The sequence below is a fragment of the Bacillus rossius genome, chromosome 17 (assembly GCF_032445375.1).
Source record: "Bacillus rossius redtenbacheri isolate Brsri chromosome 17, Brsri_v3, whole genome shotgun sequence".
Lineage (NCBI taxonomy): Eukaryota > Metazoa > Arthropoda > Insecta > Phasmatodea > Bacillidae > Bacillus > Bacillus rossius.
The window spans coordinates 40264831-40291658 of record NC_086344.1 but is presented as its reverse complement, the minus strand read 5'-3'; the positions used below and the strand labels follow the sequence as shown (position 1 = coordinate 40291658).

The window sequence follows — 26828 nt, the reverse complement described above, 5'->3', positions numbered from 1 at the left end:
CAGTTCAGCAGAATTCCGTGCTTCAAGCACAGTTTAGCAGAATCCCGTGCTTCAAGCAGTGGCGTAGCCAGGATTTGTGTATGGGGGGTGTTAAGAAGCATGCGTCCCCCCCCCCCCCCGTATTAAAGCGGGGGGTCCGGGGGTCCTCCCCCGGGAAAATTTGGATTTTAAGGTGTAAAATAGTGCTATTTTAGCAGTTTTCGGTACTTAAATTTAAATATTGTAATGGTAAAATTTTTATTAAATTTAATATGAAATTTGTTTGAGTGATTAATAAGAAATTAATTAAATATTTGGTGCTAAGGGGGGGGTTTGAACCCCTAAACCCCCCCCCTGGCTACGCCCCTGGCTTCAAGCACAGTTCGGCAGCATCCCGTGCCTCAAGCACAGTTCAGCAGCATCCCGTGCAAGCACAGTTCAGCAGCATCCCGTGCTTCAAGCACAGTTCGGCAGCATCCCGTGCTTCAAGCACAGTTCAGCAGCATCCCGTGCTTCAAGCACAGTTCAGCAGCATCCCGTGCTTCAAGCACAGTTCGGCATCATCCCGTGCTTCAAGCACAGTTCGGCATCATCCCGTGCTTCAAGCACAGTTCGGCAGCATCCCGTGCTTCAAGCACAGTTCGGCAGCATCCCGTGCTTCAAGCACAGTTCGGCAGCATCCCGTGCTTCAAGCACAGTTCGGCAGCATCCCGTGCTTCAAGCACAGTTCGGCAGCATCCCGTGCTTCAAGCACAGTTCGGCAGCATCCCGTGCTCCAAGCACAGTTCGGCAGCATCCCGTGCCTCAAGCACAGTTCGGCAGCATCCCGTGCCTCAAGCACAGTTCGGCAGCATCCCGTGCTTCAAGCACAGTTCGGCAGCATCCCGTGCTTCAAGCACAGTTCGGCAGCATCCCGTGCTTCAAGCACAGTTCGGCAGCATCCCGTGCTTCAAGCACAGTTCGGCAGCATCCCGTGCTTCAAGCACAGTTCGGCAGCATCCCGTGCTTCAAGCACAGTTCGGCAGCATCCCGTGCTTCAAGCACAGTTCAGCATGTTGCCGCCATGTAGCATTCGCCCTGACAAGCATTCCCAACTGACACTTTCAAAGTGTCACCTTCATTGCATGTTTGGAATATTTCACCTCCACGACAGCCACTAGGTCTGTCATATTTATTAAGAAGAAACATGTACTCAATAAATCGTGCAAAATCTCAAAACGTTTATTGAAATAAGTTTTACAACACTTCACAAAAAACTTATAACAAAAATGGAAGAAGTAAGGCGTGAGATCCATTCTGAACACATGGAGGCTCTGAAAGCTACTGACACTTTAACATTGCGTTACAAAGTCCATGAAAAAATATGCTGTTTATTTATTACGAACGATGTTGATTTTCTAGTGTTGTGCACATTTTTTTGTTTTGTTAAATGATACAAATGACGAAATCACCGGCTATATTATACAAATTCAGTGAACAATATGAACCAGGCACATATGCTTAACGCTTTGTAAACAAAAGTGTCCCAAGGGGCAAAAATAAAATATTTGTATTTTAGTTATGTTAGAGCAAAACATGCATTCAAAGATGGGTTAGCAAGAGTAGGTCTAACAAAATAAGTCTTGTGATGTCAGGAAAAAAAAATCACGGGTGTGAACGTTAGCGTTTTGTATTATTATTGTTTGTGCGTGCTACGTGTATATAACGAACTGGGGACAGTTTCTGAGCCAGATTGATATAAGACATAGCAGTAAATGCTGCCAGTATGACAGTAAAAGTTACCCTCTGCTATAAATAGGTAAGCCTACTTCGTCTACGATTGAGTTCTTATATTAAATCCAAGATTGGAGAAGCTGAGTATACTCTTACTACCCGCTTGTTTACTAGCGTCACGTGACATTGTCAGGTGATGGGCTCGGAGTCGTAAGCAAAAAACAAATTAATTTATAATTTAAAGTTTCAATATAATTTAAAAGAAATGTTTTTTTCAGAAATAGTTAACTTTATAAATATTCTACAAACAAATTGTAATGGAATTTTTTTAAACTAATAGATAATTAATGCTCATAAAATATGTAAGTCGACTGAAAAAAATCACAAAGTAGTTTTCCTGAATTATAGTTTTAATACTTTCCCTGAAATTTAAGTTAAATGCTTCCATAGGTAAAACTAAATACAGGTGAGACAAGTGACTCATCAACCAGGAATGTCTTAAACAGCATCTCTTTAGTTTATTTTCCCACCTAGAACTATATTTTACTTTAAAATAAGTTATTTAAATAGATTTTAAAATATTGTTCAATTAAGTTTTAATTAATATGGTGAATAATGTTATATTTTTTTCCGTCTATGACTTGTTATTTAAATAAAAATGCGGTTTTGATCTCACGAAGTAAAGAAACGTTGAAAGTACAGAGAGCAACTTCGGCCCAGTGAGCTCGGGTGGTATTCGTGCTGCATGGAGTCTATGCTCGCAACAGTAGCACATCAACGTGACAGCATAGTGTCGGCAGCAACAAACTGCGGAGTTAATTAGTCACTTGCCGTGCCTGCTGGAACACGACTGTTGCTAGAAAGCTAAACCCAGTTAGTAAAACGTAAACTAAACTCAGAAAGATTGCCGACATATCAAAGTGTTGAGTTTCTGAAGGTATTTACTCCAATGCGCATCAGCGGATAGAATAATTTATTGTTTAAGGTATATATTACTTCTGCAAGCAACCTAAGACCATAAAAGTTATACATCGTTATTGCATGTGGTGAATTGAGCAACTTCCTGATAAAGCCCTTCGTTGCTCATCTCCAAACTGTTACCACTGTGAGTCAGCAGAGCCTTTGACATGGAGACGAACACTTCAAAGTACAGTTTGTATAAAGCAGAAGAGGAGTCTTAACAAACAGTATTCAAGACAGAAAACTACCGTAAAAAGCATAACTAAATCACTTAAAAGCACAACATCACAAGGAGTATTCTCAGAATCCACACAAATAGGGCAATATTAAAATAATAATATTTACATATTTAAGTACGTACGATTTATGGAGGAGAGTTAGTTACCATTTTTAATTTTATAAATATTCCAAATTACTTCTATTCGATAATAGTTTTGGAAGAAGAATGGTAGGGAGTATACCAATAAATAATTTACCATCATTATAATATCATCAAAGATGTGAGTTATTTAATATCAGTGATTCCTGAGACTGAAACAATTGCGGCAATCACTGTGAGCTGCAGTTGGCAAGTGAAACTGCGGGCTGAGGATGTTAGGTTTCCAAGTTTGACATGAAACCACAACAAAGTCCTCCAAGGACAGCTGCCAGCGAGGGGCTGCCCAGTCTCTGTCCACACTGGACACAGCGCGAGCCAGGGGCCGTGTGCGCGACTGCGGAGTCTAGCCTCCTGCACTACATCCCGCGCCAAGACCACGACTCTAAGTCCGTCTTACGGCAGAAGGCAGAAGGCAGAATTCCACCACCGTGTAGCTTGTACGCAATCAGGTTTGCGCCATTGTCAGGGATGACTATATAACAATTTAATTTTTTTTTGCGTCAAGATAGTGAGCTTAACAATATAAATTCTCACACTATTTATGCTGGGAAAAAAAAATAATCGTAACGTTTGTGGTTAATTCAGTCGCAACAAGGAAACAAATGCAACTGGCTTAGAGGAAGTGCATCGAGGACAAACAGTAACTGCCGCCGCCTCGACTCGCCCCGGCTGGCCGCGACCCTTCCAGCACGGCCCGCAGTCTGCAGATGGCGCGGCTACTGGTTCTTGTAGGAGTCCTTGTTCTGGTAGCCCTGCACGTAGCCAGAGTCGTCGGGCAGGTCCTTCCTGCCGGCGATGCCCCGGCCCTTGCCGCTGTCGTCGAAGCGCTGCTTGTGCGAGCCCGTGTACCTGGCGGCGTCCGTGAGGCGGTCCACGGCGGCCGCTGCCTTGCCCGCCGGCTGCAACACGTGCACCCTGCACACTCTCTGCACACTCTCTGCACACCCTGCACACCCTGCACACTCTGCACACTATCTGCACACCCTGTACACACTGTACACACTGCACAACCTGCACACTCTGCACACCCTGCACAACCTGCACACACTGCACACCCTGCACACTCTGCACACCCTGCACACCCTGCACACCCTGCACACTCGTGGCCGTGGAGCGCCTGGTGTGAGGTGTCACGTGACACCAGCGGCCCGCATCGATCGCCGTGTCTCGAGTGGCGGCAGAGCTTGTTGCCTGCGTGCCGGCCCCAGGCTGTGCTGTGCTGGTGCCCGCCCAGACCACTCTCCGTGCGCGCTTCACAAACCACTCGGCGACTTGCTGTGCGCATGCCCAGGAAGGTGTCTGACCCTGTACAACCAGCGGCGCGCGAATCCTTTCAAAAAAAAATGTTTGTTTTAAAATTTAATTTGGCGGCAGTTCGTGTGTTTTCGGTGCATGAGTGCGCATGTATGACAAAAGTGAAATGGATTAAGAATAAAATACAAAACAGTGATAGAGAGAGGTATAAAAATAGATATAATGATGTAAAGATAGATAGAAAGAGATAGAGAGAGGCGTAGAGAATGAGGTAGAGAGATAATGTGATATATATATAGAGACAAAAAAATATAGGTAGAGAGAGTGTGTATGTGTATACATAAAAAGACAGAGATATATAGAGTATATATATATATATATATATATATATATGAAGAGATAGAGAGATGCTTTGTATATGTGTACCCGCTTCAAACAAATAAAAAAAAATTGAATGAGGCAGTGCAACGAATGCCGAGCATTAGCTAGCAACGAAATATAATTAGGCAAACTATCGCGTATTAGCATACTATATGTAGCATGCAGTAGTTAGCTGATAGTATTTAGTAGGCAAAGTATTCTAACAGAAATACTAAAAAAATAAAATATGATTTCTGATCATGTAATCTACACACTGTTAAAAGAAATATTTTTTTATTAATTTTTTTGTTAATACTATTTTTAGAAGACTTATTTGTTTCTGCATCACATGAAACACATTGTATTTTTTTTAAAAACGTTTTTGTACAAAAAATGTCGCGAGAAATGCAATATTTATTCAATGTGTCTGGCCACTGAATCATTAAAACACGGACAGGGCCGGCACGACACAGACTGGTCCAGAAGCCAGCAGCTAGCGAGGGGCAGCGAGGGACAGCGGGGGACAGCGAGGGGCAGCGGGGGACAGCGAGGGGCAGCAGGGGACAGCGAGGGACAGCAAGGGGCAGATAGGGGCAGCGAGGGACAGCACCCACCGAGTTGGAGGTGAGCCCCGGCGCGCCGCACGACGCCAGCTTCTTCTTCACGTCCTGCAGCTCCAGCCGCTTGTTCTTGGCGAGGTCTGCCAGATACTTGTCGTAGTCTTCCGGCGCCATCTTCATGACCCTGCGGCATTTCTCTGTGTAACTATCAAGAGTTTAGGTTATGTGTGAGTGAAATATCCTAAACAATTATTACCTCAGTACATATTTTAGTATTTTGTTATTTACATTTATTGACAGTCTCTTTCACAATAATTACAGCGATTTATTTTAAAATCACAAATTACTGAGCTGAAGTTAGCTCTATCCACCGGCTCTAGTCGGCCGCCCGGGGCAAAAAGCTTGGGACAACAACAGCCTAAGTCATTCCACGCAACTACGGAAATTTCCAATCGAGTTTTTATATTCTTACAACAAAATGTGCAAAAATAACGATAGAACAGTTTCATAGCGACCTTCATACATGTGTGTACTATCAATAAAAAATTTAATTTAGAGTGCGAGCCATCGTACAAGTTATCCCAGGAGCCTTGAAGGCCACCAATGTGTTGATTTCATGGAGTATATCACAAACATTTTTTTTCCTCTATCCCTTTGACTACCGGTACCGATAGAGGTGGTACATAGGTACCTTCCTACAGGTATAGACTTTCAAATAAAACATAACTTAGCGGGCAAACTATCGTACAGGTTGTTCCAGGAGCACTGTCTTAAATGTTTTCCCAGAACATTATTTTGTCATTATTACAGCTTTGTATTGGCTTGGTATTTGCATTCTTCAATTCACTGACATATTGCATCAGCATATGAAATAAAATTTCTATATGTTCCACGAGGAGGAGAGTTGTTTAAAGTTAATTTGTAACAGGCAACAATGACTTTCATAATATTTAATTGTGTAGTGAACAAAAAATTCAACTCAAAGTTTTTCAGCCAAGTGAGTACAAACTTCTTTTTCCCCCCTGGGTCTTGGTTGTTAAAGTTTTACTTTTATAATGGGTGTAATTGGAAACACAATGTATCTGTTAGAACATCCCTGTGTGAATAACAGAAGGATATACACACTTTCACATAAAAAAGTAGACTGAAAACATCGGTCAAACATCTCCATAGAACCAAGTCAACTTTTACACGTGACTTGAGCCGAAATGGAGTATTCTGCCAATAGATTAGATTTGTAGAGTTTTTGTTCGGCTTCACTCGCCTGACTGAAAGCGGCCCCTACTGTCATGGCCACCACTGTTATGAAAATACTGACGTACAGACAGAAGTTGCCCCTGACATGGTTAGTAAAATTCAACACAAAACACGTTGTCGAAGTTTAGAGATAACCCAATATAAAAAAAAAATATATATATGTTCATATATAATAAATGGAGGCAATTTTAATAAATAACATTAAATTCAGCATTATAAATGAAATAAACCATTTCCTAGAGGGCGTATGATTTGAATAATATAGTTATAAAAAAAAGAATCATGGAAACAACTCAAAATATTTAATTTTACGAATAATTTCTTATGATTATTTAAGTGAGGAGACCTTAAATCAAAAAATTCATGGCTGTAACTCAACCCGTACAATAAATGAACTTAATAAAAATAAATGATATGTGTGAGTTCAACTTAGTTGTTACCTAAATCAGAATTTAAGTATTTCAAGCAAAGCAGTTGTTGTCACTATTATATAAAGAAACATGTATTTCACCAAAATATTGAGATATATTATATACATATAACTTAGAAAATTATCTGTATATAAGTAGAAGTGACAAAATTGGCGAAAAAAAAATAATGTTTGTGAAATACTCCATGAAAACAACACATTGGAGGCTTTCAGGGCTCCTGGGATAACTGTAGGATGGCTCGCACTATAAAATTATTTTTTATTGATAGTACACACATGTATGAAGGTCGCTATGTAACTGCCTTATCGTTATATTTGCACATTTTGTTGTAAAAATATGAAAACTCGATTGAAAATTGCAATGGTTGCGAGGAATGACTTAGGCTGTTGTTGTCCCAAGCTCTCTGCCCCGGGCGGCCGGATAGAGCTGGCGGATAGAGCTAACTTCAACTCAGTTCCCAATTCACGCCAAAATGGCACCCTACTCCTCTGGGCTCTGGGCTTTGACCTGAGCTCAGGGCCGCAACTAGGGGGGCGCAAGCGGGGCATACGCCCCGGGCGCATAGCTGTGGGGGCGCGAAATCGCCGGATTGGATTGTAATTCCTACTACAACTGATAGTGGGTTCACACATGGAAGTTACAGTAGCACAGAAACTGTTACATCTAGGTATGGAAAATGCTTAAATAACACAATTTTTCCGTGGGAAGGCTCCCGGACACCCCCCCCCCCCTTTTCCGCTTTATTGGTGTGGTATGTGCCAAAAAAGAGGGGGGGGGGGCGCTTGAATCAATTCATGCCCCGGGTGCCAGAGACTCTAGTTGCGGCCCTGCCTGAGCTAATATGTGACATATCAAGATAAATTTTCACCTAAACTATATAAAAAAACTAACAAAACACAAATTATTCAAAACTTAATAAAATATATATAGTACAAATAACTTACGCTATATAGTTTTTAGTCTACAGTTCGAATCTGTCGAGGGCAAAAATTATTTATTTAATAAATATTCAACAAAAATCTAAAAAATAGTGTAAAAAAAATCATTTATATAAAATTAAGTCACGGACTTATTAGTAGTTGCCTCGATACCTGCATTAGAAATTAGAGTCCCAAGTGTTAAAATCCAAACGAAAACACAATTGTTAATTTTTGACAATATGTTTTAATTTCCGTTTTGACGAGCATATTAATCATTTTCTCTACAAGCAAAGACTTTATACAAGGCGGCTCTTCGACTGATCTCTAGGCCCATTCAGAGGACAGCGCTCCTTGTGACTACTAGAGTGCCAAATGCAAGTATATAAGCTAAGTGTCTTCGAACTAAGAGACCTTATTTTTCGATATTAGTAATCCCTTTCAAACAAGCCATGTCCATTGTTAGGCATATAGCCCAGGTGTTTCCAAACCAAGAGGTCTCCTTCGTTGATTTCGATACTTGATACACCTTCCAACCAGGTCACCTTTTTCGTTTCTTGAAATCATGATAATAATTCCTTATTTCCTACTCCTTTCGTACTATTTAATAACCTGCTTTCCCCGAGGAAACATTTATTTGCGCCAACACGTTCTGCTGTGCTGTAATTGGTGCTTCCCATAATTCTAAAGGAAAAAATATAAAATATAACTATCTCTGTTAAATCTTAAGTCATCACATGATTCGCTCACGACCTGTTAAGCTCTTACACGACAATCACCTTAATTCCTCATGACCATACCATGCGTAGTTGTGAATCAGTAGGTTCGAAAATATGGCAGTCAAATCATGTGCACTCGACCCATGTTCTATGTTACGGCTATTTTATTTAACAGTGAATCCACCTTAGGTCGTTTTGAGTCGTTCTGTCATGCCCCATATTGGTTAATTCGCGTCATACCAGCTACTAAAGTAACATCAAACCAATGTTTATTTGTGAATGTGCCGAGGAAGGATGTTGCTCCCAGTACCTGAACTCTTATATGAATACTGCCATCTCAGCTGACTGGACAACATACCTGGTTCTGTTGCATTGGTACAAGGGTGTATTGTAATGTAGCAGGCACCAGCTAGGCATGTGTCGGCACCACAGAGCCACAAGGTGCAACGAGGTACAACAAGGTGCAACGTGTGCCACAAGGTACCGAGATGTACCACGAGATAACAAAAGGTACCACGAGGTACCACGAGGTACCACGAGGTGCCACGAGGTGCCAAAAGCTACCACATGCCATAATAAATGCCACAATGTACCACGAGATGCCACGAGGTCACCACGAGGTACCACAAAGTACCACGAGACATCGTGATGTACCAGAAGGCACCACGAGGTACCGAGAGGTACCACAAAGACCACGAGGTAACAAGAGGTACCACGAGGTACCACGAGGTGCCAAAAGCTACCACATGCCATAATAAATGCCACAAGGTACCACGAGATACCACGAGGTTACCACAAGGTACCATAAAGTACCACGAGACATCGTGATGTACCAGAAGGCACCACGAGGTACCGAGAGGTACCACAAATACCACGAGATAACAAGAGGTACCACGAGGTACCACGAGGTGCCAATAGCTACCACAAGCCATAATAAATGCCACAAGGTACCACGAGATGCCACGAGACATCGTGATGTACCAGAAGGCACCACGAGGTACCGAGAGGTACCACAAAGACCACGAGGTAACAAGAGGTACCACGAGGTGCCAAAAGCTACCACATGCCATAATAAATGCCACAAGGTACCACGAGATGCCACGAGACATCGTGATGTACCAGAAGGCACCACGAGGTACCGAGAGGTACCACGAGGTACAAGGAAGTGGCACGAGGCACCACGCGGACGGCAGCACTCACTTGAACTTCTTGAAGTAGATGCCGGTGTCGGTGGTGGTGACGGTCTTGCCGTCGATGACCTTGGCCTGCTTCATCCACTTGTCGCTCTGCGACAGCGTGATGTGGCGGCCGTCGGACTTGGGGTCGCCGAACTTGGAGAAGGCGCGGAACTGCGCCTTGAAGGAGGGCGATGCAGCCCTGTCTGAGGCCGGCGTGCCGGGGGCGGAGCCCTGGGAGACCTCGCCGTCCTGCTGCGGCTCGCTCTCCGACATCCTGGCGCACCGCCCCCTCTGTCAGTGTGGTCCCATCCCAACCAGCCATCTCGGCACTGCTTAGTCGCCGACAAGCTTGGTGCAGATGTCACTAAACTACTTTATATTTGATTTATCAGTGTGTGTATTAAGTTGTTGTTATATGTTACAGTTAATATTATTCATGTAACATCACTTATTACTAATAGGTATAGAAACAAAATTTAGACTTAATATACATATTAAATTTAACTCCATTTTTAAATGTCATTTTATGTATATTGTAAATATGTCTGATTTATTATACATTTTATCAATGCCTCGAATTTAATACAGAAAAGTATAAAACTATTGGTGTTATTTTACCATTCCTTTTGAACACACTTGTAGGGGTTCTGTCCTCCCGAAACAATATTAAATATTATGAAGTCGCTAAAATCTGTAGCCAATGGCATTAACACGAGGGTTGTTTGTGGTGAAACTGGTTCCTGATTGGTCACATTATCTACAGGGAAAATGTGTCTTCACTTACATTAAGACACTAAGACACTTTAATGGTTTTACAGACTTCTAACACTCCCTGTTGTGTTTCTCGCAGAAGCTTACATCAAGCATCTACGTTGAGGGTCGGACAGACTGCAGCAGGTAGCAGCCAGGCGAGTCTGGAGGCCAGGGGCTCCGGTGTGAGCCATGGAAGACCGCCGCTCCACCAACCAGCGCCTCTGACACAGCGGTATTATTAGCACCGCGAGGTTATGTCATCGCCGCTTCCTGCGCGCTAATGGGCCGCCGCTCCGTGTGCGCTCGTACACCACTACACCACCAGGAGGTAGCATGGCGGCATGTCTGCTCGTAGCTGTGAGGTGGGGATGGGACCAGGAGACAGTCGCCCAGCTATACATAGCCTACCCGCTCCAGGGCCTGCACGCGGCACGTGAGGGTTCCTCTAGCGTGCCACGTGCAGCTTTCTGTGTGGCACTTGTAACAGACGTGACAGTTCACATCCGCGACGCCCAGAGCTCGGCTGAAGTATCGTGTGTTAGGTTCTCGCACAGGAAACTATAGGTAGCTAGTAATAATTAAATTAAAAAAAACTATATAAATGAAAAAAAAAAAGTACTAGTTTTCACTCAGTTTTGAAACGCCGCGCGCCGACGTTAGGAGAATTTTGGCAAGCCTGAAGGTGCTCTCGCATCAGGGAAGTGACCCGCGGTGTTGCAACTGTAGATAGCAGTTTATCTCCGCCTCGCTGCGCCGGGAGATAGCGCCTCTCTAGGCGGGATCTCGCACGATAGACTGCAACTACGCCAGTCAAACAAGCTGGGATGAAACTAGCGCTGCAACGTGCTGCCAGTGCATTAGGCCTACACTCGCGTTTGTAACATCGACAACAACCGCGCCTTTGAATACACACATCTGCGTTTTTTTTTGTTTCTTTGCAGGGAAGGGAAAATAACTTTATTCAACATTGATATCAATTATTATTTTCCTATGTTACTTTTATTTTTAATAAAAATTATAAAATATAGCCTATCACGTGCCCATCAAAGTTAGCCTACGAATTTAAATTAAAAAAAAAAAGCTGATCTAGAAAGAATTGATAAGTTATTATTATGAAATAACTAATTCAAAAAGTGTAAAGTTAAACACAACTTTTGTGAGTAAGGTAGTGTTTAGGAGCGGCCATGACAGTGGCAGACGAAATTTGGTTTGTTATGTTCTTTACGGTGGTTATAGACGGAAGTATGTTATGCATCACGGTAGTACCTAAGCTGTCTTTTTATTTAAGCGAAGTTCTTATTACTAACAGATCAATTAATTTATATTATTTTTCATACACTTTGATTGCAAAACCCCTTCCCTATGGGTTCATGACCCTCTAACTCTCACTTGAGAAAACTCAGAGAGCAACATTGCAGTCTCGAGCTGTGCCACAGTGGCTGAGGTGTGGTGTGTGGTGGTGTGGTGGCGTGGTGGCGTGGTGTGTGGTGGGGTGGTGGCGTGGTGGTGTGGTGTGTGGTGGCGCGCTGCCAGCCTCGCTGCGACATGACCGCCGCGCGCCTCTACGTGAGAGGCAACTATCGATCACCGCCTGAAGTGGCGTCGCTTTTGCCTCCTGCCCCGCCCTGTTCACACGCAGTCCCTGATAGCCCGAGCTCTCGCAGCCCCAGTCCCCTGTCCCCAGTCCCCAGTCCCCAGTCCCCAGTCCCCAGTCCCCACAACAAGCACAATAGGACGACCACACGCCAGGCCTCGTGTGCAGCTGAGACCGGCGATAGTAGCCGCGCGAAGGTGCTTGCTTGCCTCTGCTGTTGTTGTCCTGGCTACATTCGTCAGCGCACAGCCAATAAACCAATCACGAACCACTCTTCAGGGCGTGCCCTTGTCACTTTGCAGACAAAATGCACATATTTGTTGACTTTGCGAAAGAGTGGACCGTTGTAGGAATTGGGATTGACATGATCCATTGAACGACATGTGTCACACGATAATGAACATATAAAGCGACACACATACAGCACCCAGAAAGAGACCACAATGGCCTGAAACAACAGGCAACAAAGGGCGGAGCAGACAGCAGCTCTTCAGTCACAACCTGTACCTCCGCGAGTTCGCACGGGTCTGGTCGCTGCTGCGGGTAGCTGTCAGCCAGCGGGGACTTGCTGAGTTGCGACTACACATATACAGTGTGAGTGGTGCGATGGACTTCCCAACACTCTGTTCCTACTTGTTGCGCGCTTTAGTTAACTGAAGCTAACAGTTGCTTATAGTTTTAGTGTATTCGGACAAGGACATGGGCTACCCACAGGCCTGGACTGTTGTAGAGTAGACGAGAATTTTATGTAGGGGCTGGATAAAGATAGCGGTTTGAAGGACAACATTTTCATACCTCTGGAAAAAAAAAATTCTGGGTAGCCTGTATTTTGGACTACAGGGGCTCGTTTTGCCCACTGGCTCATTTATCTCGGCTACTTTTTACCTCATTCAGTACCTACGGCACTTCTCTGCATTTGTAATTGCTTCCGCTCGGGCGATTTCGCTTGTTTTCTTTCTTTTCTTTCAACGTAACCCGTTTTCCCTTAGGCATTTTGCGTATAATGTCTACAAAACCAAAGTTAGTAACTTTATAGTTATTCCACTTAACTATCCCCGCTCAGCGCTCACTCACAAGCAAATTAAAGTTTAAAGACGCAAATGGTCCATTACTTTCTGAGTTACATAGCTCTCACTGACTTAAGTTAGACGCTATCCAGCAACGCTCGTTACGTCATCACTGCAAATATTAACCGCGTGATTCATACGTAACGCAAACGAGAAAATTCTGCTCTACTAATTGTAAGCTATATTTACTTCATCTCTGTAGCTTTCATAGTTTACGAATTTTAAGAGGTGTCGAATCCTCAGCCGAAGTGACACCAAACCCAAGATTAAAGACATTCATATTCCTGTCGGAAATTCCTGTCAAAAAGGGAATAGGGTATATCTTCGTAGTCTGGCTCACTACTGAATCCCGCACAAGCCTATGTCCTACGGAAGTGTGAAGTAATGATTACTATTTTTAGAGCTGTACTGTCACTTTATACAGGGATGGTGATTGTGAGGGGGGATATATCCCCAAAATCCTAAAAAAATAATAAAAATCTATTATAGTTATATAAGATGTATAATAATTTGAACGCAAACAGCAAGCAAAAAGGTTTTGTCACTTCCTCCCCCAAATGAAACTCTGCGTACACTCACTCACCAGGCTAAGCCTCTGACTGCAATAACCGCCTAACTACCTCACATGAACTTGTTCGAGTACATTTACAGTTAAACTTGTTGCACGGTCGCGCGAGAATCAACACAGATAAGGCGTTTAACTTCACGACTTACACTTATCACCCCAGTGAACTAGTGCTTGTAACAGATAAGTCAACAGATAAATGTCGCGCTGTCTTTTTTTTCTCCATGTAGTTTTAAAATGATTGTTTCGCATCTACGTGTAACTTGCCTGAGAATAAAACCGAATGGGAGTTGAAACTCCACAAACTGTTTTTTGAGTGAAACGTGATGTGTGACCGATCACGCGTGTGAACATGTCACTCTGGCAGCGCCGGTAGTTCGCTGACATTCACCTTGTCATTTATATTTCACTGTCCGCACACATAGCTTCTTATTTATGCCTGCATTCACTTCTCAGTAAAGAAATACGTTGAATATGGGAACTAGAATTGATATCATATATTTATTTCATCTCATAAAGGAATATACGTATATATAGGTATTTACGAATATTGACGCGAGACAACTCTTGATGACTCGTAAATACAGCAGGAGAACATTCGTATTCTTTGTACTCCGCTCAGAACACTACAAATGTCACGCTCATCTCTACAAATTTATTAAGATCATTTCGTAAATATGGATCGTCGTTGCCGTTCACTCCACATACGTCGTGATATTCAGCGATTCAACTAATGGTGATTGGTTGGATGGATCATTATCAATATCATGATCCATTCTAGAACTCTGGCTGTGAATCATTAAAAACAACAATCCCAGATATCTAAGCATTCCATGACAATATGTTCTTTGAATGATTATTGCAATGGGTAAGATTGATTTAAATCATTATTTTGAACATACATCATTGCTAGTTTGCATTGTATGTATTCGAGAAAAACCGACAAACGCATAAAGAAAGATGAATACACAAACACACAGAAAACAAAAAACATAGAAATCAGCCGATGTCAAATGAATAGACAGCACAGAGAAGGAATTAGAGCAATATCACAGCTCACAACATAGACGAACACAATGGGCTGACAAGCAAAACAGTAGCAACAAAAACGGCAAATACAGACAGACAACAACCTTGAATAGCACAGCGACAGGCGGAGGAATCCAACGATGATACTAAACTGATAATCTGGACAACCCACCGACAATCTCACAGGCGTAGGTAAGCAAAGAATGACGGGGAGAGGGAGAGGAGGAGGATAATGCCCTCCCCCGAAATCTTAATTTTTTTTTAATTTCCAACCAATGGAAATAATTTGAAAGCAACCAGTGAACAGAGTGGTTGGAATCACCGTGCGTGCGCTCAAGGACAATATATTAACGCACACGCGAACCCAACGATGAAATTAAACGCACAGGGAAAAAAATCGGTACTTCTTAAAAAGACTCATTTTGAAACCAGTTGCGAATAAATAGTTTGTAGTAGTACAATAATGATATTGTAACGTTATACAACACATGACAATAATTATTTTTGCAGTTTATCAAGATAAATCTGAGAATTTCTAACGAAAATTGGCGCATAATTATACATTTGAATTAATATTTAATAATCCTGGAAAGCTATTCAGGGAACAGTTTAGAAATAACTTTAACTTTTGGAGGTACTGGGACCACACAAAGCATAAATTCCTGGGTAGGAATCCGAACCAGGTATTACTGCGAACACCATTTTGTAATAATACAGTTGTTTTTATGTAATATCTGTAATTTTACATGAATATTTCTGCTCCATTTACAAAAAAGAAAAATCTGTGCAGGCATTCTGACATCACGCGTCTGGGCTGTGGTATTGTTCTAATTCCTTACACAGAATTCTCTGTGTTGTCAATACACAAACATTTGAAATTGGCTGAATTTGGGTTGTTTTCTGTGTGTTTGTGTATTCATCTTCCTTTGTGGTTGTTCAGTTGTTTTCTATGACCTCCAGCGCAAGCCAACAATGACGTGCGAGCAGAGTGACAGTGACAGAGTGACAGGCCTACCTGAGCGCTTCTTGTGCGGCGATGTCACACCCTGCACATCACACGACCACCACTCGACTGACATCGATCCCGCCGACGCAGCCAGCGGTCGTGTTCCGACTGCGCCGCGCCGAGCAGGCCACGCCCACCGGCCAATGGCAGCGCAGGTCGCAGGACGCGTTCCGACTCCTGCTCGGAGTTCTCCGTCACACTGGCGCTCAGTGGCGAGGCGCGAGGTTTGCATGCGGGGAAGCAACAACTCCTTTCACCCCAAAACATGTCCGTGGGGGGATTTCAAGGTACAAAAGGGTGCTATTTAAGTTGTTTCCTTAACTGAACATTGACTATTCCACAGGTAGAAAAATTGACAATTTTTTAAATTATAAATTATTTTTGAAAAATAATAATGTTTGACTTACATTATTCTGATAATAAAATACCTACTCTACATTATTTATATACTAAGTGGGAGTATAGTATCATCGATATCTGGTACAAAATATATAAACAGACAACACAGGCAAAGTAAGTACTTAAAATAAAGAGAAGAACCTCATAAAAGTGTACTAGAATAGTAACAATTAAATGTTGGTATTTTTCGTACCAACTCAAAAGAAATTATCTTCATACGTGATCAGAAACTCTGTTAACTGGTACGTGTACCAAGAAACTGGCACGTCAATTATTCCATTCCTGCCACCTCGCCACCTGCCGTGCCGAACTGTAGCGGACATAGCCGAAGCAGTCGGCGGAAGAATTCCACCGTCTGATGTTTCGGCCATGTTCGCTTCAGTTCGGCAAGAAAGCGTTACCTTCGTAGCTTCTACCACGTATTTTTACAGCCAATCCCCTCCTCGAACCTTTATACCATGCCACCCCCCCTTCCGAAAGGAAACTACTGCGGCAGTCTTCCTGCTGAAAGCGGTCCTACCAGCGCTTCTAAACCTAGCAACGCTTCTAAAACAGCATGTTTTGTGTGTCAACGAGTTCTTTTCTTACAGCGCACATAGTAAAGTATTGGGTCCCAAGAAGATAATGTAAAAAATACATACACCTAACTGCACGAGCCAAAGTAAAATACTATTCTGAATAAAATATTTATTTAAAAAATACAATGTCTGGAAACTGCCTGGGCAAGCATTGCTTGCCTTGCTTGCCCTGACGAGATGCCACTTCTGGCGCTCTGTCTCACAGCCGCACACATTCTGGCGGTACTATGGAATCAAGGGCGCATACTCAGTTAATTAGTAAATATAAACAATATGAGCGACTAGAACTAATATTTACCCTCTCTTTCAATCAAATCTTGTAGGTAGTAAGCTTGACTTTGCAAGCAAATGAATTTGCAGCAATAAGAACGGTTGCCAGATTGAGGGATTTTTCCACAAAGAATAAATAATTAGGAAAAATTAATAGGCAAACAGAATATGAATCGAAGTGGCGGCTTCTACGTGGCATAATGCATTATGTTTAGTATCATAATCAAGTGGCTAGTTTATAAGTAGTTTGTGTGTCTCTTCTTTCCGTGTGTGTCCCAAGGCAACAAAAATTAAAAATATGATAAAACTATGAACGTGGTCAAAAAATTCCAACTCCCGCGCGGTAGACTCTTTTCTGTCCCGACCAAGTTTTCATCCAAACCATCCTCTGTATCCTAAATTGCCTTGAAGTTAAGAAACTAAAAAGTGTAACAACTATGGAACTGCCATATGTGACGGATTGCGCGAACAGAAGTTTACAAATACAAAGGGAAACTTTATTTTATTAATGGTTTAATGTTTTTTTTAAAGATGGGCAGTATTTTAATAATATTTCTGGGCGAAAATCAGTATTTTCTTTTTCACTTTTATCAGAGAAGTTTCATTATATAATTTAAAATTTCGTTCTGCAAATCGAATGATTCGGTACATAGTTGACATATGGTAACAACTCCTGCAGTGTATTGTAGAGGTTGCAGAAACTATTTGTAATTTACATCCAGAAATATAATTGAGAACATAATATGCATATATTCATCACTCTAATTTTTTTCTAGGAGTTCTTAAAATAAGTTTTTTAATGTTGTACTTTCTGCACCTGTTTATATTAACGATTCCCAGTTGGTGGCCATGTTGGTTTCAGAGAATATAAATTTAGCTTTCCAAATTTTTCTTTTATTATACTTCGATAGAGGCTGTGACAGATTTAGTTTTAAATTATTTGTGCGTGATATTACAGCCTTTAAATTTTGTTGTTCATAATCAATATAGTTAATGCCTAATTATATTTGTCAAGAAGAATTAAATATTATATGTATATAGGAAATTATATATTTTTGTAACTTTAGCTATTTGGTTTTGTATAAAAATAATAAAATCAAAACAAACATACCTTATCTTGTTGATGTTCTGCCACACTTTAAAGATGTCGAACTTGGGCTATCTTCCTTCTGTTTTGTATTTAATATTAAGGTTAAACCACATATAAGCAAGTTTACCTTGTGTGTATGTTGAAACATGGTAAATGTTTTATTTCTTTATTATTCACTATTGCTTACAAGATATAACAACACGTTCCAGTTATGATATATCAAAGGTCCGCCATTACATGAATATTGCTGGCCTTCATGTCTGCCAACTTCCAATCACAACACCATCCCCTAACGAATAACGCACTGCCACAGCGTTTGACGAACTAGTCTCTCAATCTTGCGGGGAATCTGATTTCCCAGCCACTCTTTGTGCGCACCGGATACTCCACAATTGCCCCCTTGTTCTCACACACACTCACAGCAACCTCTCCCTGCTGGCTGACTTTTTCTTGTCCTTCGCTCGACGGCTCCACAGCAGCATCTCCTTGCTGGCTGACTTTTCCTTCTCCTTCGGTCGGCTGCTCTTATACCTGGCCCCTGGTGCAAACCCTCTGAAGTTGAAGTCTAGGCTGGACCGTCTATCATGCTTCTCCACAGGCAAAGCCGACGGTCTCAGATGTACAGTGTTTCTTCTGATTTACGGACCCTCTTGATCCCTGACCACATACAATCTTGGTGTCCCCGCTTCTCGCACTACTTCTGCAGGTTCCCATTGTCTGTCTTTATATAGTGACGCCGTCGTCGGTGCTCCCTCTGAGAGCACAGGCCGTTATGTGTCCTCAACACCTGATAAGTGCCGCGCCCCGAACGCGCCCGTGCGCGCAACGTAGTGCAGTTCCCCGAACGGCGTGACGTCAGTCACGGCCTCCTACGTGTGCAAAGCGCCCGGCCGGGTGTGGCACTGCGCAAGGGTATTGTTTATTCATGCATTTGATAATATAAACAGAAACTAATAAATCTAAAACCATCAATAATTAATGTTAAGTTAATAATCATTTTATAAAGGGTTATCATTCACAAAACTGGCCGAAGTCATCTTCCCGAGCTCCGTAGTTTTCCCGTGGAATTTCCCCCCTCCCTGGCCCCGGCGGCCAGGGAGGTTAGTCAGTCGCCATCCAGCACTCGCCCGGGCCGGCAGCCCACGCACGGGGAGCCTTCAACTTTCGCGCCAACATCTTGTAACTGCAATAGGTAATTATAGCCAAACCGTTTTATATCAGCTCCCCGGTCGGCCCAACTCGGCCGTTAGCCACTTCGCGCGGTCTATTAATAAAATGTGTATCCCATCAGGGATTTTTATATTTTACGTAAGCAATTAGGTGATCCTTCGTGGCACCTGCGCCTCACGCTATAACGTCCCACCTCGGGACATAGTTCTTTGCCCACGCAGGGCGGCACTGCGCCAAACGCGACCACAAACATTCGGACGAGTCATCAACTGGGACGTGCCACGGCCACGTGTGTGATATCGTACCAGATTCCACCGTGTCCGTTCCCAGCTTAACGTGGCCTTCGCCACCCCGCGGACTAGCCGCTTGTGCATATCCTCCTGTGCGGGACTAATCACAGTAATTTAGTGTAACGTGTTTTCATAAGTAAATTCGCGGGACCTACCGTCCTTTTAGTGTAATGTGTTTTCATAAGTAAATTCGCGGGACCTGCCGTCCTTTAGTGAAATGTGTTTTCATAAGTAATTTGCGGGACCGATCGCCCACACACCTCACGTCGCGTCCGAGTACTCTCGCAGAAGCCATAACAGGTTCATCGTGCGCGGAGCTTAGGTCGACGATGAAGCGGCCAGTTACGTGAACGTGTGGCGTGTAGACTGTGCTACGCAATAAAACGGCTACAAGTACGTGAGTGTTTCATTAATAAGGCGTCCTGGGAGGCCATAACAGCCCGGGGAGTCCTTTGTCGCCGCATCCCTGCCTGCAGCCACAAGGCCAGGAACCCCACCCTTGAGATTCAAAATTAACCCACCAGTTTAAATTTACGTAAATTCAGATCAGGCAACGGGGACGGCGTCAATAGCAACACTCGGTCCTGCTGGTTGAACCCTCTTTTTATTTTTGCCCTTTGATCGTGCCACTGCTTGCTTTTATCTTGCCTGTCTTGTAACGCCTGAGTTACTTTGGTGTGTACTTGCGGTGTTAACAGTTTCTTGCTGACTGGCAACTTGGTCCGCACACACCGGCTCATGAGTAGCTGTGCTGGTGACACTCCCACTCCCGACAGGGGAGTATTTCTATACTCAAGTAGCATGACTGACAAGTCAGTTTTCAGATCCAGGCATCTTCTGAGCATGTTCTTTGGAACTTGCACCGCCCGCTCTGCTTGCCCATTAGACCTCGGGTAATTTGGGCTTGTTGTCACAACTTCAAAATCCCAACATGTTGAAAATTGCTTGTACTTGTATGAATTAAACGGCATGTTGTCAGATACGATCACTTTCGGGACTCCGTGTGTTAGAAACACGGTCAACAGTGCTGTCTTTACATCCCCAACTTGTTTGTTTTCAACTAGTACCACTTCCATCCACTTGGAAAAGTAGTCCACCAAGACCAAGTAACTCTTCCCTCCAAAGTCACACAAATCAACACCAACTTTTTCAAATGGTAGCGTTGGGACCTCATGACTAATTAGTGGCTCTGCTGTGTTCCTGCTTCTGAACTTCTGACACACAAAGCACATAATAACCGTTGCTTCGATGCCCACTGACATGTTCGGCCAGTACAACAGCTGTCTGGCATCAGCTTTGGCTCTCTCGTTGCCTAGGTGTCCTTCGTGCAGACGGAGTAGCATTTGCGGACGCAACGTTCCTGTACCACTACACGGTCATTTAGAAATAGGAGACCGTTGTCGGCATGCAAGTTATGTCTCTGAACAAAATATGCTTGTACCTATTGGCTGACTCGATTTTTATGTTCTGGCCATTCTGTTTGACAGTATTGCATCACCTCACTTAGTACTTCACCACCTGACGTTGCCTGTCTGAACTCAGCCTTTCGCTCTTCTGACATCTGAACACTGTCACACACACCGATGGTGTGAACCATTTCTTTGGTCAGCTCAGCCTCTCCATCGTCACACTCTTATATATAAGACCGTGACAACAGATCCGCTACATGCATCAGTTTGCCCGGAATGTACTTCACTGACAGTGTGTACCACAGCAACTTAAGTTTCATACCCTGTAGTCATACTGAGTAGACCTCTCCCACATTTTTCTTGAATACGGGCACAAGAGGTTTGTGATCTGTGTACATAGTGATGTTACTCCCATATATGAATTGATGAAATTTCTGTGCTGCAAACACTATACTTAGCATTTCCTTCTCTACCTGTGCGTAGTTTTTCTCTGCTGGAGACAAACTCCGAGACGGATAGGCGATGGGTTGATCCCCGCACATCAAACAACACCCCAAGCCATCCTTGGATGCATCACACTGCATCGACAGAGGCTTGTTGGTGTCGAACAGACCTAACACTTTAGTCGTCCTGACCAACTCTTTGACGTACCTCCATGCTTCTTCGTGTACCGGCAGCCATTGCCACTCAACATTAGTTTTCAGTAATTCATGCAGGGGTGCAATGACGGAGGCTAGGTTAGGCAAAAAATTTCGTAGATAGCTTATAAAACCCAATACCCGTTGAAGTTCTACCTTGTTGATGGGTGCCTGTAGCGCGAGCACTGCCTGCACCTGTTCTGGATCTGGTTGCATACCGTTCTTGGCCAAGACATGTCCAAAATACTTCAATTCAGGTTGTTTGAACTGAATCTTGGCTTTGTTGAATTGTACATTAAGGTCCTTAGCTCTCTGTGCTACCTGCAATAATATCTTGTCATGTTCCTGCTCATCAGCTGCTGCAACCAACAAATCATCAAAATATACTATTACCCCTGGAATGTGACCAAAGTTCTCCACATCCACACGTTGAAATATTTCTGGTGCACTGGATAAACCAAATGGGAGTCTTCTAAACCTGTAGCACCCAAATGGTGTGATGCAACCACCCCACTGGCTTTATTTTGTGACCACCGAATCCTTCCAGGGTTACGTTAGGTTGCTTTAGCTCAGTTGTGCCGTCAACCTGCTTCACGAGAGACTGTGACAGTATATTTACTTCCGACCCTGTGTCCAACTTAAATTGTACACTCTGGTCCCACACACACACATCCTGGACTCACTCCTTACGATACTGTTTGACACTCTCTATGATAGCACGGCATTCGCCTGATCCTACAACTTGCAGCGTACTTACAAAGAAGTCCTCTGGCCCACATGTCGACTCAGTTACCCTAACCTCTTGCACCTGACTAGTTCATGCAACTGCAAAGTGATTGAATTTTTTTACACTTGTAGCACTCTTTTCCAAATTCTGGGCACTCATTTTTCTTGTGCTCTCTTCTACACTGTCGACACCGAAAGCCTCATTTGACCACCTGCTGTAGATGCGGTTGTCTCAGTTGTTTTGATGTCCTCCAAACTGCGTCGATCCCCTGTTCACTCTGGGACTCCTCCTTCATTGTTTCGACATGGTAATGCACTGGAGTGACCACCTTGCTCTGTACAACACCTGCACGCTGTTTGCCAAATTCTGCCACTCGGCATTGTTCAACTACCTTGCCTAGGCTAAGATCAGGCTCTCTTTACAGTCTTTTTTGTAGGCCTTTATCTCGAATGCCAAGTACTATGCGATCCTTAACCACACTATCTGCTGCTCTTTAAAGTCACAGCTTTTCACAAGTTTCTTTAGATCCCTCAAAAATGAGCCAAACAACTCACCCTATTCTTGCGAACGACAGATGAACTTAAAGCGTTCCACGACGATGTTCTTTTTCGGGTTACAGTAGGCCTCAAACGCTGCTGTTACCTTTGTAAAATCCGTCTTGTCTTCGTCCGAGAGGTCAAACGTGTTGTATAGCTCCACAGCTTCGTCTCCGATTATATTGAGCCACATGGCAACCTTAACTGCCGACGACTTCGATTCATAGCCCGTCGCCAGCATGAAAATGTCAAAACTCTGCCTGAACTTGCGATAATTTTCACACAAATTGCCATCGAGAGCTAGACACGGTGGCGGTTTGAACGACTCCATTGTCTAACCCGCCCGACACACACGCACACAGAGACTGCTCAAACTAGTTCGTTCTTCTAGCGCCACATGGCCCACCGCTGGCTACCGGTATTTTGAACACCTGTAGGCGATCCTACCGATTGTGCCATGTTTTATTTCTTTATTATTCACTATTGCTTACAAGATATAACAACACGTTCCAGTTATGATCTATCAAAGGTCCGCCATCACATGAATACTCCTGGCCTTCATGTCTGCCAACTTCCAATCACAACAGTAAATACAGCGGTGCTTGCAGTGAATGTTGGGTTAAGGTGGAACCAGCCTCAAAACTTCTTAGATGATGAAGGTTTTGGTGTCTGCACCATGAAATGCAAACTACGGTACGTAGATATTTTCCGGAAGCTGCACCAAGGTAATGAATATAATACACAGTATATCTAAAAAAAAACAGGATTTGAAGAAGACTACTATAGACCACACATAAACTAATTGCACTGTGAGATTTCCAAAGATAAAGATACTTTTATTAATACTAATATATTGATATAACTGTTAAAATTTTAATTTTATGCGACGTCAATTGCCGGTGTTCCCTATTGTCACACAGGCCGTTTTGTTCCACCAGCTCAGAAAAAAAAACATGTGTATTCAGAGTATGACCGTGTCCCGTGCTGAACATTAGCCAGGGGCAGGGCAGTGCAACACAGCGAGTGCAGCAACCTTGAACACCGAGTTGGCTTTCGCCCCTGTGAAAGACACAGCAGGAACTATTTTTTGTATTCATAATGTATTATTTCTGTGGTTACAGGAGACATTTAAAAGGGCGTAATAAGCGAGCAACCTCTGTAAACAATTTACAAAAAATGTAAAGGTTTTATTTCTTTACACAAACATGACCTTAAATTGATGCGCATCTCCCGCGAACACAACCCCTGGTGGAAGTCATTCCCGTCCGGGCCACGTCTCTCACACCACGGAGCGTCAACTTCTGCAAACAACATCCAGATAGTTAGTTCTTCTTTTAATTATCGTTTTTCAAACCGGCGGCCTGACCACACTTCCCTTTTCAGATATGGGCTGCATTATTTATTATAACTTTCAGGAATGTGCATTTAACCACAACTACATAATTTCGCCCGGACACGAGATTGGACATGGCTGCATTGTAATGAACTCAGCCACTTTGACAGTTATTCAGTTTCGGCCGCACAGGACCGCATTGTTCTGTGAGAAGTGCACCAATGTGTTCTTTAATTAATTAGATATGAGGACTATTGACATCTGTGTTCTAGTATCCTACATGGCCTATGTTTGAACTTATTGCCCAGATGACACATTTATCAAGTCACTTTCAGGTCGCACGACTTAATGTGCATTCACTAACTCTCTAGGCACACCTAATGCAGAGGTGCCCACACCCCCCCAAAAAACTATGACTCACCCCCCTAACCTAATATTGCCCCCCCCCCCCCCCCCGAAATTTTTTATGCCATTTTCTCAATGATTTACTCAATTATTTTATAATATTATACTTTTTTAGTATTACATTTTATCACATTTTGCATTAATTTAAACTGATTTTCTAATAATAATTTTGGTCATATCAGGTAATATTTCCATCCTGAACCGACAGATAACTGCTTTTGTTGAGGAAAGTGCGGGGTTGCCAATTTGATTTACAAGATCCCTTTCAATTATCAAAGCACCGGAAACGTATTTTCACATTAGAAGCTATAATTATGTAAATAATATATACATTTTTCTCGTCTTTTAACCCCCCCCCCCTGAAATTTTAATGACGCAGTCTGCGTCGTTACCCCCCCCCCCCTTGTGGGCACTCCTGCAATGTATTTCAATGTATTTTCTATAAGTAATATGTTAGGGTAATTGTGCAGCTTACCTTAAGACACTTTGTGTTATGTGCATCATTGTACTCTCTAAGTAACCTAAGGGTGTTTAACATTATTTGTTTCAATAACATGTTGAGTAATTGCATTACATCACTGTGCATGTCAGGTTGGATGCTTCGCTGTACCCTCTTACACATGTATCCAGTACGGGACTGCGCTTAGGTGTGCGCTTTGAGCAGCGGATCGCACAGTGGCTTCGATACCCGGATGCTTTCCGCCTGCCACATCAGTACGTGCAACAACAAGTTACAGACTTTGTCAAGGAGACAGATCATGTCCGAGCGTAGTTGATGTTAAGTGCTTGCACACAATAAATAGATTGCACTAGTGCTCCGAGTGTTGTTCATAGTCTCAGCAAGCGACCTGAGGCGCTCTAACACCCCGGGCATCTCTGTCTGGCACACACTCTACTGCCCGCAAGCCAAGAGGTGAAGTCACCCATTCACCACAGTTTCACTGCCCCGTGAGTTGAGGCACGGGAAACCACACTTCAATTGGTACCCTATTCTTGCCCTTATAGCAGATGCAGGAAATCAGTAGGTGTCAGGTGTTTACAAGAAAAAATTATGGGGCACTAAATTTCGTTGGTTTCTGTTGAGTAGTTATAACAGTCAGTATGTACTGTTGTTCCTGTTTTCAGTAGCTACTGGATTCATTTTTTAAATTGGATTTGTTGTAAACAGAAAAAAAAAGGTTAAGTTTAGCTGATTCTTGTTGTTATAATAAATGTTTTTTTTAAAGTCATTCCACTAGTTTCTGTTATTTTTTCATTGGGTACTGTTATGTCATTCTGTTAGTTTTTGTTCTAGTTTTTTTATATATTGTATTCTGTTGGTTTTTATTTGTTTATGGGTATAATTTTCTGTTGTTTTTATTTTCAGTTCTAATTTTATCCAATGGATTATGTAGGTTTTTGATAGTTTCTTTTGTAAAGAAATTCTAATGGTTTCTTATGTATGTTAGTAAGTTTGATATTAGGATATGGGTTTATGTTATATTTCACTGTTTCTCATTGTAATTTGTTGGTTATTGTGGTTTGTGTTGTAAGTAAAACTGTTGGTTTCTCCTGTTGTCTAGTGTTTATTTTATTATGCTGGTTTTAGATGAAATCTATTGTAATACAATTATTTTTGTTTCTGTCGTACTTTAGAGGTTTCATTGTATTTTAGTATTTCTCATTGCATTTAGTTCTCTCCCGTCTCCTTCAGACACACGGCCACGCTAATTAAGTGCATCTTCGAAGGTCTATTAGCGCTGGCTAATGTACTAATTGACATGTTGCTGCGAGCTTTTTGTGTCAGTCACAGTGACGCTAGTGCGTGAGTCACTGCGCGGTCAAGACAAATGTGTTAGGAGGGCGTGAACTAGCGGAAGTTAAGCCAAAGTTAACCCAGACCATTACCTGGGAACCATTATAAAATATGGCAGTCATGATGTCCACTCAATGCTTCTTTAAGTCCAAAACCAGAAAACGTTGTATTAAGTTGAGCCGACCTCACATCCTGGCTTCACTTTCCTCGTCTACAATCCGAGCTGAGCTACCCTCACCCGCGGGAAAAAGAGCTGCCAAGCGGCGCTGAAGGATCCGCTGACAGACCGCTGACAGACCACAAGTGTTCTTGCGCAGGAGGGGCCTACCTGCTTAGTTCCCGCTGCTTTCTCCAGAGCAGCAAACACTTCCCAAGCAGTCGCTTCATGGTTATTTCCACATATTCAGTACAGTAATACAACATTTTTACAATTATGTTCTCAGGGAGGGTGAATATCGCCCCTTTGG

The 26828-nt window shown here is 42.9% G+C and overlaps 1 protein-coding gene across 2 annotated transcripts; it reads right to left on the bottom strand.

Annotated features, from left to right (window-relative positions):
• Positions 1-1179: 1179 nt before the first annotated feature.
• Positions 1180-15820, bottom strand: LOC134540575 (tubulin polymerization-promoting protein homolog). 2 transcript variants are annotated; one of them, XM_063383393.1, is made up of 4 exons: positions 15731-15820; positions 9730-9981; positions 5260-5389; positions 1180-3930 (listed from the first exon to the last, which is right to left on the bottom strand). In XM_063383393.1, the coding sequence occupies exons 2-4, from the start codon at positions 9978-9980 to the stop codon at positions 3748-3750; spliced, it is 564 nt and encodes a 187-aa protein (XP_063239463.1). In that variant the 5' UTR covers position 9981; positions 15731-15820; the 3' UTR covers positions 1180-3747. The 2 variants fall into 2 exon arrangements, with proteins under 2 accessions (XP_063239463.1, XP_063239462.1); XM_063383392.1 differs by lacking the exon at positions 15731-15820 and adding an exon at positions 10566-15693.
• Positions 15821-26828: the final 11008 nt, after the last annotated feature.